At 41.8% G+C, this 14,648-nt stretch overlaps 1 protein-coding gene across 2 annotated transcripts in view; it reads right to left on the bottom strand.

Annotated features, from left to right (window-relative positions):
* The window catches only part of LRPPRC (leucine rich pentatricopeptide repeat containing), an 87,309-nt gene extending 81,838 nt beyond the window's left edge, over positions 1 to 5,471 (bottom strand). For both annotated transcript variants that reach the window (XM_027723417.2, XM_039386965.1), the window contains exon 1: positions 5,332 to 5,471. In XM_027723417.2, the coding sequence (XP_027579218.2) occupies positions 5,332 to 5,456 (125 nt within the window). In that variant the 5' untranslated portion in view covers positions 5,457 to 5,471. The remainder of the gene's footprint in view (positions 1 to 5,331) is intronic.
* Between the last annotated feature and the right edge of the window lie 9,177 nt (positions 5,472 to 14,648).

Genomic DNA, 14,648 nt, shown 5'->3' on the forward strand with positions numbered 1-14,648 from the left:
ACTCAAAGGACTCATCTATCCCATCCCACTCTCCAAAAGAGAAACAACTGGACCTAATCCATTAAGCACCACATGGCTAATATTAATGGCTATAATATTAATTTTAATGAAATATTTGAACAGGATACTTCAGTCAAACTTTGTAAGTAGGAGTATTAAAGTGAGATTAGGAGGGTGAAAAAAATCTATCACACATCACCTTGACATTTCTGATCCTGTCTCAGTACTAGATGTTAGATTATATGGTCTTATGATGTAACCTCGTTTTTCAATTATTTTAATGAATTTTGTTCAGAATTAAATGCTGTGCTACACAGCAGAACGCATGATACTTCTGCGAGGGCTGCAACAAGTGCTAGCATTTACTTTCATCAACTACCTTTAAATGGCATTTTAAGATTTTCTCTATGTGAAACATGATATTCGCAAGCGCATGAAGCTGCACAATATACTTCAGATCTGGAGTTTCAATGAGCAATCTGATTTTTCCCCAAATGTGTAATTTCTCTTTACTATCCTTCAGAACTAAGAGAAGCTCAAAAGGATATCCTAAGCTCTATAGAGTGATCTCTCTCCTATTGCCACAATCACAGGATTAGAAGTGTCCTTCTGATACCGGAGTCTTTACACCATCTTCAGCTTTGCCTCTGCAGCTGCAGACCTCACCTTCACAGGAAAGGTTAACCAATCATGCATTTGTAATCCCAACACAAGTGGCAATTCTTCACCTCCAATTTAGCTTATAACATTGGGAAAATAGCTGAAGATAAACTCACAGATAAACTTATGCACAGATGAAGTGTGCATAGAGAAATTTATGCGAAGTCAGCTTGTAAAATTTTTCTGTTTCCAAGGGTTTAGTGAGAATCCCAGTGCCTTCTCACGTACTTAACATATTTTCCACATTTTTAAAGCAGACTAAAGGCAGTGCCTTGAATTTCCTAAAGGAACATATCTTCCTCAGTAGCCCAAATAAAAACATCCAATCTTTCTCAAAACTCAAAAAGTAGGCGATGCCAGTGTTCTCCCTTGCAGCAGAAAGTTTACTTTCTGTAAAACTTGACCAATTCCAAATATTTGAAAAACAATTACAAAGTCACCGTATGGATATTTGCCTCCCTTTATCAGAGCCACAATAAGGTAGTTGCTATGCTTTTTCTAAGTACTGAATCTGCAAGGCAAAAGGTGTATGAAATAGTTCCCAAAATAAAGCCATGCTCCAAGTAGAATAATGGTAAACTTAAGAGAGTTAAAATTCATTAGTGTACATAAAAGCACTACAGACCCACCCTAGTTAAACTTCCTGAACATAAGTCTAAATATACCACCTGAGATCCCAGCATAATTAACAAGACTGTTAAACAGTATTTCCCCTGACTTAGCTATGATCACCTATAAAAAAAGGCCACAATATTCAGGCTGCTGTATACCTGTTTCACTGAGATAGAGTGGAATCTTGTAATAGAGAAAAATTAAAGTTCCTTTACGTAGACTGAGAAATCTCAAGTTTCTTGGAGAATATCTAAACATTTTGCCTAAGTGGCTCATCACAAGTAAAACAGAAAAACTTTGCTGTGTACTGCACTGAGGATATCAGGAAAAATTCCTTCACTGAAAAGGTGGTCAGGCATTGGTACAGGCTGCCTGAGGAAGTGGTGGTCACCATCCCTGGAAGTGTTCAAAAAACATGTGGCACTTGGGGACATGGTTTAGTAGTAAAGATAGCAGCATTAGGTTAACAGCTGGACTTGATCTTGGAGGTCTTTTCCAACTTTACATTTCTGTGATTTCTTGGGAAGTATCTATGCATTTTATATCCATCAGTAAAACACACACACCAACTACAACAATAACTCTGTGAAACTTCATTACAACAGAGTATTACCAAAAGTGAGTCGACTGTATGTCTCCTGTGTTTTTAAAGACCATTAATTCTACCATTTTGCTAATGTAATTAAGCATTCAGTTCTACGTTTTTGTTCAGTGGTGATGGATTGCTGAGTACGATAGTAAACAGTCAAAAGCAACTTGTTTGCAGCTAATTAAAAAAAAAAAATAAATGTACCACGCATTCAACCATGAATCATTTGGGTTTTTAACTTATGGTTACTCTAAGCTCAAATCAAATCCCCCTCCACTCCTTGATATGAAACAAGACCTTTTTTAAAAGGATATTTTCTTTCCCATCTCACCAACATGCTTCAAACACACCACAACACATCAAAAGGCAAGAGTCTTTACAAGGACAACTTGAACAGCATAGCACATGTGCCTTCTGCGCTGGTTTTGGCTGGGTTGGAGCTAATTTTCTTTAAAGTACCAAGTATGGGGCTGGGTTTTGTACTTGTGCTGAAAACAGATAACACAGAGAAAAGCTCGTGCAGGAGCAGCAGCATTCTGGCAGGACCTGTGGGCTCCAGAGAGGAGCCCATGCTGGAGCAGGTTTGGTGGCTTGATTTCTTTTTGTTATTGTATTGATTCTCCTTGATTTTCCTCCTATCATGAAAGCTATACTTCCATGATCTATGCTTTAGGAGCTTAACTGTTCTCCTTCCCTGATTTAGAGCCAGACAAGCTGGCCAGCAACAGGAGGGTGGTCAGTGTGGAAAGAATGAAGCCAATACCCCTTCTCCAAGCACTAACTTTCCCACAGCAGCAAGCTGTAACATCAAACCATAACATAATCACCTACATTATGTAGAAGAAAGTCCCCCAAGACATTCTGATGTTAATGCACAATCTGCTCTAAACACTCGCCAACAGAGCAGGTTTGTTACATTCTTGACAGTCAGACTCCAGCAACAAATTTAGGCACTCTTCACTTAAGTGAACCTTCTGTGAACAAAGTTCCAGTAAATAGTTTGTATCACATAAATCAGCGCAGTGCTGAAGTTTGCTGCTGTAACTCTGAAGTTTGTTGCATTGGTCTGTCACGGTTTATCTTAATAAAATTGCATGGCATGAGAGTTACAACATATAGCTCAGTATATTTCACATTCCATACTAGAGGTGGTCAAGTGAAAAATCTGCCTTAGATCTGAATTGCTATGAAACACTTCTCAAGCACCCAATGCAACTGGTTATCCACCTGCTATCCTAACCCATTTGCAGAAGAAGTTTAGATTAAAAACCAGAGCAGTAACAATGCTTTGATAAAACCTTAGCTGGAATGTGATGGTTGCTCCTTCACATCTTTAGCCCAGTCAACAGATCTGCAATTTTTCTGCAACTTTATCAGACTCACAGACTCACCTCTGAACTGACTTCATTATGTTCAGTGCTAAAGCAACTATATCAAGCATATGCAAACATATATATACAGTCCTCTTGCAAAATGCTAATCATCCCTTTTTATTTATTTAATCTTAAAACACGTGTGTGTACCCTTACTATTCCAATTAGAATTTTATGAAGTCTCTGGAATTTACTGCAGTGGACTGTGTTTCACTCAAAATCTTGAGACCTAAACAGCAGGTATAGTAAGCTTAAATGTAGTCCATGTGTCATTCTAATTCTTCAAAGGAAGTCCATTTGCAGAAATTAAGGCTTGAGTAGAAAAAGAAACAACAATGAATAGTTACTTAAGGTAAAAAAAGCGAAATGAGATCATATACTTAATACACGCAATTTCAGTTCATAAGTGTTACCTTTGCTTTACAGTTTGTGGTCTAGAGCATCACTTGTGCTCTAGCCCATCCCATAACGTGACAATGAGACAAAGATTTTAGGTGAAATCTTATTTTAGGAATGAAATTACTGGACAGAAGGAATGCACAAAAAGTTTCTTGCGGCAAGAAAAAAGCATTGGGGGGGGGGGAGCAGCCAGAAAACCAAAACCCAGCTGTTAGAGCCAAAATATCATTGCAGAAAGCATTTTGAAGTTTTTTCAGAAACGGAAAAAATGGAAAAAAACTAGAGAAAAACAGCACTTAGTCCTTCATCAGTCATATGTGAATTTCAGTGAAAAGCACTTCTTGGAACAAATTAATTTAGGGAATTAAGTTTCACACTGAGGCAAACATAATTTAATTACTAGAAAGTAGAAAGGTTTATTCATGATTTGCAGACAACTAAATGTGTGGTTCTGTTGCCAACTGTTGAGCAGACATCCTCCCAGTTCCCTGGTCCTTCCTGAACCACTCCATCCTTCACACCAACTATAACATTTGATAGCATGTGATACACTTCAGTGACTAAAGCCAGCAGAAAACTATTCTTTTTTACGTAAGATTTTCATCAGGCTACCAAATAAAAACAGCCCCAGAGTAAGACTGATAAGTACTAAACCTAGCGCAAGTAGCAACAACAACTTTATTTTGGAGGTGAGACTTCCCTTAGGAGTTCCCAATGCTCACTCTTGTCTGTTCCCATCCCTCCTTCTGAACCAGCACTAGAACTCACCAAGTCGTCTGCTGAACGTATCTATCTATCTAGAATAGCAGAAAAGTCTTGGCAGAAAACCAGAACAGTTAAGTTACATCGACTTAGAGGGAGCAGCAGAACTGTAACACAGCACAAGAAAGTCAGGACAGAGCAACTTTCTCCCTTTGGCAGCACTAAGTTATTTTATCAGCTCACAAAGCACTGCGTGTCTGTAGTTGTGTTAATGAATAGTTGTGTCTCCAGGCTTCCTGTAGGGCACCAACCACATATTAATATGGTCAAAACCGCAGTCTGGATGTACACAGGTGGGGCAGGCTGAGTTTTCCCACCCTACCTTCGCGAGGGGAGAGGGAACCGCGGCAAACGAACTGGAACGTTCCTCCTGATAAGAGAGTCAGAGGGCACGGGGAGGAAGCCCAGATTCCAACTCTGCAGTTACCCACAGTCAATCACAGTCATTTAGACTGGAAAAGACCTCCAAGATCATCGAGTCCAACCTGCGACCGATCATCACCATGTCAACTAGACCAGAGCACAAAGTGCCACGTCCAGTCGTTTCCTGAACACCTCCAGGGATGGTGACTCCACTCCACCCTCTGGTCTTCCCCTCCTCCTCCACTCCCCCTCCGGACTGTGTGTCCCACCACAGCCGCATCCCCGGGCGCTCGGGGCTCTCCTTCGCTCCGAGCCCAGCAGGATGTGGTGGCGGGAGGCGCGGTCCGGCCTGGCGACCCAGCCGGTGGGAAGCGGGGCCACGGCGTGGCCTTTGCCCCGCGCTCAGCATGAGGCCGCGGACACGCCGGCGAGGCCGCCGGGCCGGGTGGTGCCGCGGAGCCCCCGGGGCAGTCCCTGCGAGCGGCGCCGCAGGGCCCGGCGGCACGGCCGGCAGTGTCCTTGGCGTGCGGGGCGCTGCCTCCGCCGGCCCCGCCGGGCGGCGCGGGGTCTCACCTGTCGGGGCCCGGCGGGCGGGTGGCGGGCGGGCGGCGGAGCGGCAGGAGCGGGGCCGGGAGCAGCGCTGGGAGTCGCGGGCGCAGCGCCCGAAGGCACCCGGCGGAGCTCAGCAGCGCGGCCATGACCGCCCGCAGCACGTGAGCCGCGCGCCGGCGCCGCACCGCCACCGCCCCCACGTGATGGGGCCAACCATTCCCTGCGGGGGGGGCCGCCAGCTCCGGCCCCGGAGTGAGCTCGTTCGGGCACCGGCGCGCCGCCAATTCCCCCCCCCGCGCGGCTGATGGGCCGTCCCAAGAGAGCCCGGGTTGGGCGGCCCGGCAGCCAACCCGGAGCGGCTCCGGCGGGAGGCGGGCGGGCGCGCGCCGGGAGCGCGGGATCCTGGGGGAGGGAGGGGGAAGCAGCGCTGTGGAGCGCCGCCTTTCCCTGCGGGCGCTCCCGGGAGCTCTTCCGTGGGGTTCCGCGGGACGTGCCGTCCCTGCCCGCCTGGCTTTCCCAGCCCAGCTGCCCAAGTGCTGCTCCCCCGGGAGCCCGGCGGTGGCTCGGGGCGCGACAGAGCCGCCGCTCCCGCACTGCCCGTACCGCGTTCCAGGCCCCGCCAAAGCGTGGCCGCTGGCGCGCAGGCGCGCCAAGGAAAATCCCTCGGCCGGTTCCAGCCCATTAGTGGGAAGAAGCAGGTCTTCCACTCGGTGTTGGCCGGCGTGTGCGCCGCGCTCCAGGGAAGCAGTGCTTGGGAAGCAGCGCTTGTCATCCCCTGGGAGTGACTGGCAGAGGGAAGAACCTTAATGAAACCAAATGTAAACAGTAAATCTCTTCCTGAGCTTGCTTATGTTTACTTAGCTGCCACCCGCATCTGAGCTTCGTTTTAGCATCCAGGTCAGAGCTGGTTGCTGTAACGTAAAACATTAAGCAAGGTACTTACAAATTAAGTGCATGTTTTCTTGCAAAACCCATGTCACTAATTTTGCGGTAGCTTGCAAATAATTACTCCAAGGGGCAGGTTGATTTTTATTAAATCAACTACAACCAGCCACTTTCAATTGCGCTTTACTTGAAAAGATTTGTAAAGCCTCATCATCAAGATGCGAAGAGCCCAGTTTAAAAGTTATATATATATACATATGGATACCGGTTTTTGTTATTTAGAAAGTTCTGGATGCTCAACAGTTTATACTATCAAGCCCTAAGTCATGAGTTACAGCTAGTAAGACGATATTTGTGATGTTACTGCTTATGGCTTCTGCTGTATCACAATGTTAATATTTCATGGAATACAGGCTTCAGTTGTAATGAGGAAGAGCAAAACTTTTTAACCCAAGTACAAACCTAATGCTAATTATTACGCTGGATTAGATATGTGATCTCCAAACTTGATTATGGACTAAAGCCCCTGGGAGCTCGCTCTGGTGACACAATAAAAAAAATGTCTGCGTTGCTTACAATAAGGATGAGAAATGGTAAAGTGAAGAACTGGAAGATAAAGAGAAAATGGTTAAATTACACTGGTCAGCATAATAAATAATAAGTTCTCATTTCTAAGACTTCACTGCTGCTGAATCAATAAAGAACACATTAAGAAGTGTTTAGAAAGAAAACAGTGGGACAGATGCTGACCAAGAATTCCTCCAAAGGACATAGAAAACACAAAGGTGCTTGTTTGACAATCCAGCTGGTGGATAACTCGATGTGAAATGAAGGCTGCTCAGAGAGGAGCTACCTTTTCCCTGCCCAGTTGAGAAGTCATAGACATGATTCTGGTTTAGAGGTAAAGACAGCTATTTGCTTGATGTGAAAAGGAAGCGAAGTCCTGGGGAATTAATTCAAAATGTCGTATAGATGAAGCAGTAGAATTAGGAAATTATATTTGCTGAAGTTCTCTGAATGGAGGAAAGAATCTAGATCACGTTTATCAAGATTTCAAAAAGAGGAGAATTTTAATCAGTAAATTGACACATAATGTTTATGGAGTTTTTTCCCCCTCTCTAGGCAGACCACATACTCCAAAAGTCTTGGCCTGATTCACTCTGCACAGGGAATTCCATTAAGAATCCCCGGAAGACTGTCCCTGGAGATAACAATTAATAGTGCCAGGTTCTGTTTCTGGGATCTGGAACTGGTCTCTGGTATTGATTCCTTTCTCTACAATAGTTTCAGCCTATGCCAGACAATTGCCTGACATAGGTTGAGGAATTAGCATCAATCAGCTTGGAACTGTTGCCAGTAGGCAGTTTGGTGATGGCCACACTGTACTGGAGAGGGGGAGGATTTATAAGCCAGAACTCTGGCCAAACTCTTCCAATTGGCTCGCAGGCCACAGGATGGCTCTGGTTATTTAAGGTAATAGATGGGCACTGCCTACCTGCATACTGCCTCTCCTGGAACTTTTAAGTTCTGATAGGGTGTCTGCTTAGTTGCATTGAGAGTTTATTGTAATTCTTAATATTAACTTCTAAAATTTAATTGAAGTGTGTAATGGGAATTTCCAAAGCAAGAGTTAAAATAACGTGGTAGTTAGAGCTTTCTTCACTCACTCTCCCTCTTTCAAATAAACCCCCATATGTATAAAACAGCTAAAGTAGCTTATGCCACAGTTGGCTCTGGAAAATCAGAGAATCCAAAGTTTAAATTATGCTATAAGTGCATCCCCAGGATCTCAGTGTAAAAACTTTTGGAGTAAATGATCCAAGTTGTGTCAAAAAGCCTTGAGAACAGTGAAGGAAACATAAGAGAACATGCAGAAGAGAATCAGCATTGGCCTAGGACTGTTGCCTTTAGGCAGTTTGGATGTGGCTGCTGCATGTCAGGGGGCAAAGTGGTAGCAGGAATCGCAGCTATTTATGTCATATAGGAGGTTTATGAGATGTTAACCTTTGAAGAAGTTGTGGTCTGTGCTTGTAGTGGGGCCTGGGTGAATTCTGGGGGTCCTTTGGGGGTCTCAGAGGTGTCCTCTGCTGGCACTTCTGCTGACTAATGGAGCCATCAAGTACCTATTGGAAAGGTGGGGTTCCTCTCTAGAGATTTCAAGGCAGGATGTTTTAAGATAAGCACAAAGCATGCTGTAGTGCGTAGGTTAGTCTTGCCTCTAACCTCCTGATAGCTTTGCCTGTTCTTCCCATTCCCTAGATTAAGATGGCCTCATCTAGAGGCAGCTCTGTGCAGATGACACCAGTGCAGTAAGACATCCATCTTTCCACTGTCAAGGTAGTGTATGATCTATGTTACACAATGGGGTGAGAGAATATAGTTCCCAGCATTCAGTTATTGACTTAATTTGTCTTGAGAAATGGACTATGAGGAAGGTTTGCCATGGAGAGAATAATTTGGGGCATTTACTTGAGACTCTGGGGGAAGGTAGGCCATGGAATTGAGAAGATGGCAAGGTACTTACATATATGTATTGTTAATATCTCTATTGTTTTTATTTCTGATGACTGATTAAGGATAACCTTAGATTTCAGACAATGTGGTACAGAAGAGGTGCCAGTGTGGAGAATATCCATCCTTAATATATCTTGAGGGAATGTGACAAAGGAACTAAAAAGTGACCTTTTCCTTGTTCTCTAAACCTGACTGGAAGTTTTGGGTGAGGCCTCTTGCCTATTCTCAGGCATGCAGTTCACTCCCGAAAGAGGCGACTCTCAAGGCAGCAAAAGACTGAAGGATAAAGAGGAGTGTGGCTCTCTGTGGTACTCTGTATGTTTATATATAGGTATGGATAAATCTGTATACAGATACTCTCATGACGGCAAAGAAAATCTAATTCTAAATTCATGCTTGCTAAAGTTTTTGTACACTTTTAATATCTCATTTCCGTTTTGTTCTAGGAGAGAGTTGGATCAACTTAAACTACTCACACTCTTGTTATTGGAAACTCACATTTTTCTGTTGAATCTCTAAATATTCCTCAGATCTTGTGAAAACACATATTTCAGGTTCATTTGAAAAGAAAAAAATTTAAAAGCATGACCTGAGAATGTCTGCTGAATTTAGAGAAAAAATAAGTTAAAAGAGTGGGTTTTTTTAAAACCACAGTGTGATTTTTAGAGCCTGAGTTGCTTAATGCTAGCAATGATGTGATTTCCTTGTTTGGGACATTTTCCAGATTCCCAAGTTGCCTCCAGCTACTACTACATCAGTGTCTTTCAGGTCTTGTAGTTTGGCCAGTGTTACATATAGCAAAGCAGGTGCTCCATAAAAAATCTCTAGTTGCAAATAAGGTTGAAGTCAACAAGTTTTTTGAACTAGTCAGGTTTTATTTTGAGAGGATGAAAATGAAGTAAGATATTAAGAGCTACATAAGTGAGGGGGGAGATGGTACAAACATAAATGTTGTTCAGAAGGAAAGTGGAGAAACGTGACACAGAATAGTTTGAGAGAAAGGAAGGAGAAATCCGAGATGGAAGCAACTGAGTAACTCACAAGGTTCCTGTTTTGGATTTGTGCAGGAAACACTATTGATAATACAGGGATGTATTCACTACTGATGAGCAACACTGACACACAGTCAAGGTCTTTTCTGCTCCTCACACTGCCACACCAGCCAGGAGGTTGGGGTTGCCCAAGGAGCTGTGAGGGGACACAGCCAGGACAGCTGACCCCAACTTACCAAAGGGACATTACATACCATATGGTGTCATGCTCAGCAATAAAACTAGGGAGAAGGTTGGCTGAAGGGCCACTGCTCAGGGACTGTCTGGTCAGTTGGTGGTGAACAATTGTTTTAATTTGCATCACTTGTCTTTCGTGGGCTTTATTTCTCTCTTATTTTTTTTTCATTACAATGAACCCCAGGAGTTCCCATGAGTTTTCTCAACCCATGAGTTTTCTCACATTTACCCTTCCAAATCTATTTCCCATACCATGCTGAGGGGAGGGGAAGCTGGCAACTGTATGATGCTTAATTGCTGGCTGAGATTACGCCATGATAAAAAGGGATTGCTGTTCACATTCAGAAACAAGATCAAAGTAAGCACAGCTCATTTTCAGGAAGGTAGTGAGAAGATTCTTTTTTTTTTAGATTTTTTTCTTTTTCCTGGAGTTTTAAGATTACACTTTGTTACTCAGATGCCTTTGGAGGTGTATTGGGTCTAGCTGAGCTCATTTCCCCATAGTAGCCCTCACAGTGCTGTGCTTTGTGTTGGTAGCTGGAAGGGTGTTGATAGCACACTGGTATTTTGGCTACTGCTGAGCACAGCATCAGCACTGTAACATTCCTTCCTCAATCGAGGGCAAGGTCCTGGGTGGGGACACAGGTAAGCCAGCTGACCCAAACTGACCAAAGGGATATTCCAGACCATATGACATCAGCTCAGCTATAAAAGCTAAGGCAAGGAGCAGGAAGGCAGGCATTCATTGTCTCCAATGGCTGCCTGCTGAGGGACTGTCTCGCATGCCAAGGCCCTGCTTCTCAGGAATGCAGGCCGACCATCGCTGCGCATGGGAAGTAGAGAACAAACTCCGCTATCTTCCGCTTCGCTTTTGCATGCGCAAGCTTTCGTCTGGCTTCTGCTTTAATAAACTACCTTATTCCAACCCATGAGTTATTTTCCACCTTACTCTCTCCCCTGTCCGGCTGGGAAGGGGAGTGATAGAGCGGCTGGGTGGGCACCTGGTGTCCAGCCAAGGTCAACCCACCACAGGGGGCTGTTTATCTCTCAAGTGTCAATTGCTTCCCCTCTTCCCCCTAACAAAAAAGTTCCGCTATCCATACTGTAAGTTTGTTTAAATTTAAGCCAATCTCAGATTTTATGGAAACCTGGCTGCACAGCTTTGATGGTCTGGCATATCGGTTTGCTGTGCCCTGAGGAACTGGAACAGGAACTAGCAGTAGCAAGTAAAAAATCAAAGAGCCAGGTCTTAGGATCTGTAGAATAATATCTAAGTGTTTTGTTGAAAGTACAAGCAAGAAGGCAAACCCAAGAACTGGAGAAAGATGGATAATAAGAAATTTGAATGGAAAATTGCTGCTTGAGAGTCCTATTGATTTGTATATAAAGAATGCTCAGTTTTCATGTAAAACAATTCCTTTCCAATGGCCAATCGTGACTTAATCCCTAATAAAATGCTACACTTTTTTCCTTATTGTATGTATCCATTAGTTAAAATGTTTCTGCAGGCAAAACTATGCCTTTGCTCTTGTTTGATCTGACTCAAAATCTTTGATGAGCTCTTTTAGAGCTGTATTACACTGTAAAATAATTACTTCCACTGAAAACGCAAAAGAATTTATCTCCCTGTGCTCCTCAGCTATGTTAGTTTTGCAAGGTTAGTAGAAATTTTAATAAGTAGTAGTGCCTTTATTTTTGTAACCAAGTCAGCAGATCTTATCCTGGCTATCTACAGGGAGTAGATCTGATGAGTAAGAAGGTGCTTTTTTTATATAGTTACTTTTCAGAAGATCACAGTTTGAAAATGGTTGTGACATAACTGGGTCACATCTGAAATTTTTCTATAAGCTGCATAAAATGAGAAGTTGAGGTAGCTGCTTTTGTCAGAAGGTATATTCTTCGAGCTGCAGTGAATCATACAGCTCAGAGATTTGCATATTCTACTGTTACTGAAAACTGCAAACCAGTCATAAATCTGTAACCAATTAGTAGTCCTTCAGTATCTTCAATCTGTTGCATTTAAATGATAGCAAAGTAAGAATTAAGATATAGATATATAAGCTTCACACACCGTATGTTTCCTGTCACTGCCTTTGTTTTACATCTTTGGTTGCGGGCATGCTGTACTACAAAGAATACCTGAGGTTTGGCTACTATGAGTATTGGAGAGGAAATAGTTGGAGAAAATAGTAAAACAAGTTTCAGGAATGGTAAAACTGTATTTCAGCTGCCTGTAGCTCCAGTATGTAATACACCTTTTTCAGATTTTTATGCATGCTTTAACTTTTGGTAGAAAGCAGATGTGAAATGATTAGAAAATCATACAGATTGGTGGCTGGACTGGGAAATTATAATAAAACATGATTGATAAGATTACAGATTTTACTTCATATAAGAATCCTGATGCTGTTTTTATATCAATGGGCACACTGGCTGAGTCTGTAAATCTTCTATCCCAAACAATGAAAAATATTAATCATTCTGGATATAAAACAGATGAAGTAAAGAGCATCTAAACTCTAGGTACCTGCTTTAGTTCAAAATATTTGAGGTTTTCTTACACGTATTCTCATTTATCTTTATAGTTTCCGAATATTTTTTTAGTCATATGGGATCTAGAAGGGTTAATCCAAAGGCCAGTTAGACTTTGCAAAACCTGATCCCCTAACATTAAAACAAATGTTAAATCTCTTGGTGTATACATACAGTATCTGTATACCTCACACACGTCTGCCTCTCTGGTTTACATGCCAGGGACAGATACAGCACGCTGCTATACATTTGTACGGCTCATTTGCCTGAATAACAAGTTGGTTTCATTCAGATCCTTCAAATACGATACGGCTGTCTAAAATGGTAGTTGGATTGTTATCTTTAGGAACAATAATCAAAATAGCTTTTATTGTATTAAGAACTTTCATTTGTCTATTTCTCTTTCCTCAGAGTAGGTCCACAAGCCTGACTGACTAAGAAGACAGAAATATCCAGGGAAGTGTAAAATAGCATTTTGAAGGGCAAAGACCAAGAATCTCTTAAAACATATCCATCCCTGCTAGAAAAAGTTTTAAATTTTTTTGGCAGCTGATCTGTTTTGAGAGTTTTTATTGTCTTGCTAATTTTTCCATCATCCCTGCCCCACTGATTAAGTCAAATGCCAAATCAAATGTTTGTATGGCTGTGCTCTAACTGAGGAATAGTATTTCCAATTGTGAAGGCAGGGCAGAAACAATTATTTTTCATCTTTTTTTTAAGTGCCAATACTGATTCTGTTACAAAACAAAACTTTGAATTCAAGTGTCAATTAGTCATGTAGAAAACTTATATTTTTTTCCCTGGCTTTAATTTTTTTTTCTGAAAGTGTTTCCTTCTGAACTCTGGAGTTTAAAAAGTTTTAAATCCAAACAGATACACTTACCATAAGTAGTGTTCAGTGGTGGCCTTTTCCATGTTGCACTTGAATGGGTTTTGTTGTTTTTTCATGTTGCATCATATAAAAAAAATCTGAGGGTTTTTTTTCTCCTGAAGAAGTGCACATTTATGATGAAACATTTCTCTAGCTAGACCTGTGCATGCACACACTGAGCTGAGGACAAAATGTCAGCTCAACTGAAATAAAATTTTCAGTTAATGAAAGTCAGGTCCAAGGGTGAATTCCAAATTTGCTTAACAAACAGCTTCAATTCCTTTGTGGTTTGAGGGTACTTTATATTTTCCTCACTACTTAGCTTTTATACTAGTAAAAATAAACATTTGTCATTAAATACTGCAAACTCTATCAAACATTTGTTTTCATAAACTTCAGTTAGGATTACTGGAAAGGGTATCATGTAACTGGAGAGAGCAACCTGTTTCAGCAACATGGGTTCTATTGCTGATATTTTCCCATTGCTGCAATGTGTGAAGGCTGGAAAGTTCAAATATTTCCCTTGGGGCAGATACTGTCTGGATAAATTAAGATTAAATAACAGTCAAATATATTGAGCTATCCGAGGTGCAGCACAAATGATCTCTGCAAAGGAAGAAAAAATTATTAGCATTTTAAACATATCGCCTATGAAAAAACCAGCTTTACTTTTCCGTAGTTTGTCTTATAAATTACTTTAAATATGTGAGTTTGTGGCATAAAAGTAATTGTGTTTTTCTGTAAACTCACGTTTTAAAGGCATTAATCAAAAACATGCAAAAAAGATGGTATTTTTAGCAGTGTGGGAAGAAATATTTCAAACATGGATTCACTCTGCAAAATCCTCTGCTTATTATTGGAAAATATATGTTCTGATGAAGCCATGGAACACTTTTTGATTATTTTACTAAATCAGTGACTCAGAGAAGAATTTCGTGCTCCACTAAGTCTGATTTTGAATATTGACTTAAAATGAAATTTAAAGAACATCTTTGTCCCCATTCATTTTGTTTCTTGGATGCTACTGTTCTTTGGAAAGTACCAGTAAGATCTGCTTAATTTCAGAAGGAAGAGCATATTGTATCTTTCCCAGTGATAATTTCTTTCCACATATTTGTAATATTTGAGCTGAATAAATGTTAGCAAGGAAAAAATGAAATAACCAGTTCTTAAATGGTATGGGTAGATTTAGAAACTTGCAGGACAAACTGAGATTGAAGGATTCTTCCTTCTCTTCTGCTTTATGTAAAGGAGCTTCTGGCTACATCTGATTCCTGGAAAATTTCACTTTCGTCCAAGAGACCAGG

The sequence above is a fragment of the Pipra filicauda genome, unplaced genomic scaffold, assembly GCF_003945595.2.
Source record: "Pipra filicauda isolate LSUMZ 115617 unplaced genomic scaffold, ASM394559v2 scaffold51_size4534324_pilon, whole genome shotgun sequence".
NCBI classification, from domain to species: domain Eukaryota; kingdom Metazoa; phylum Chordata; class Aves; order Passeriformes; family Pipridae; genus Pipra; species Pipra filicauda.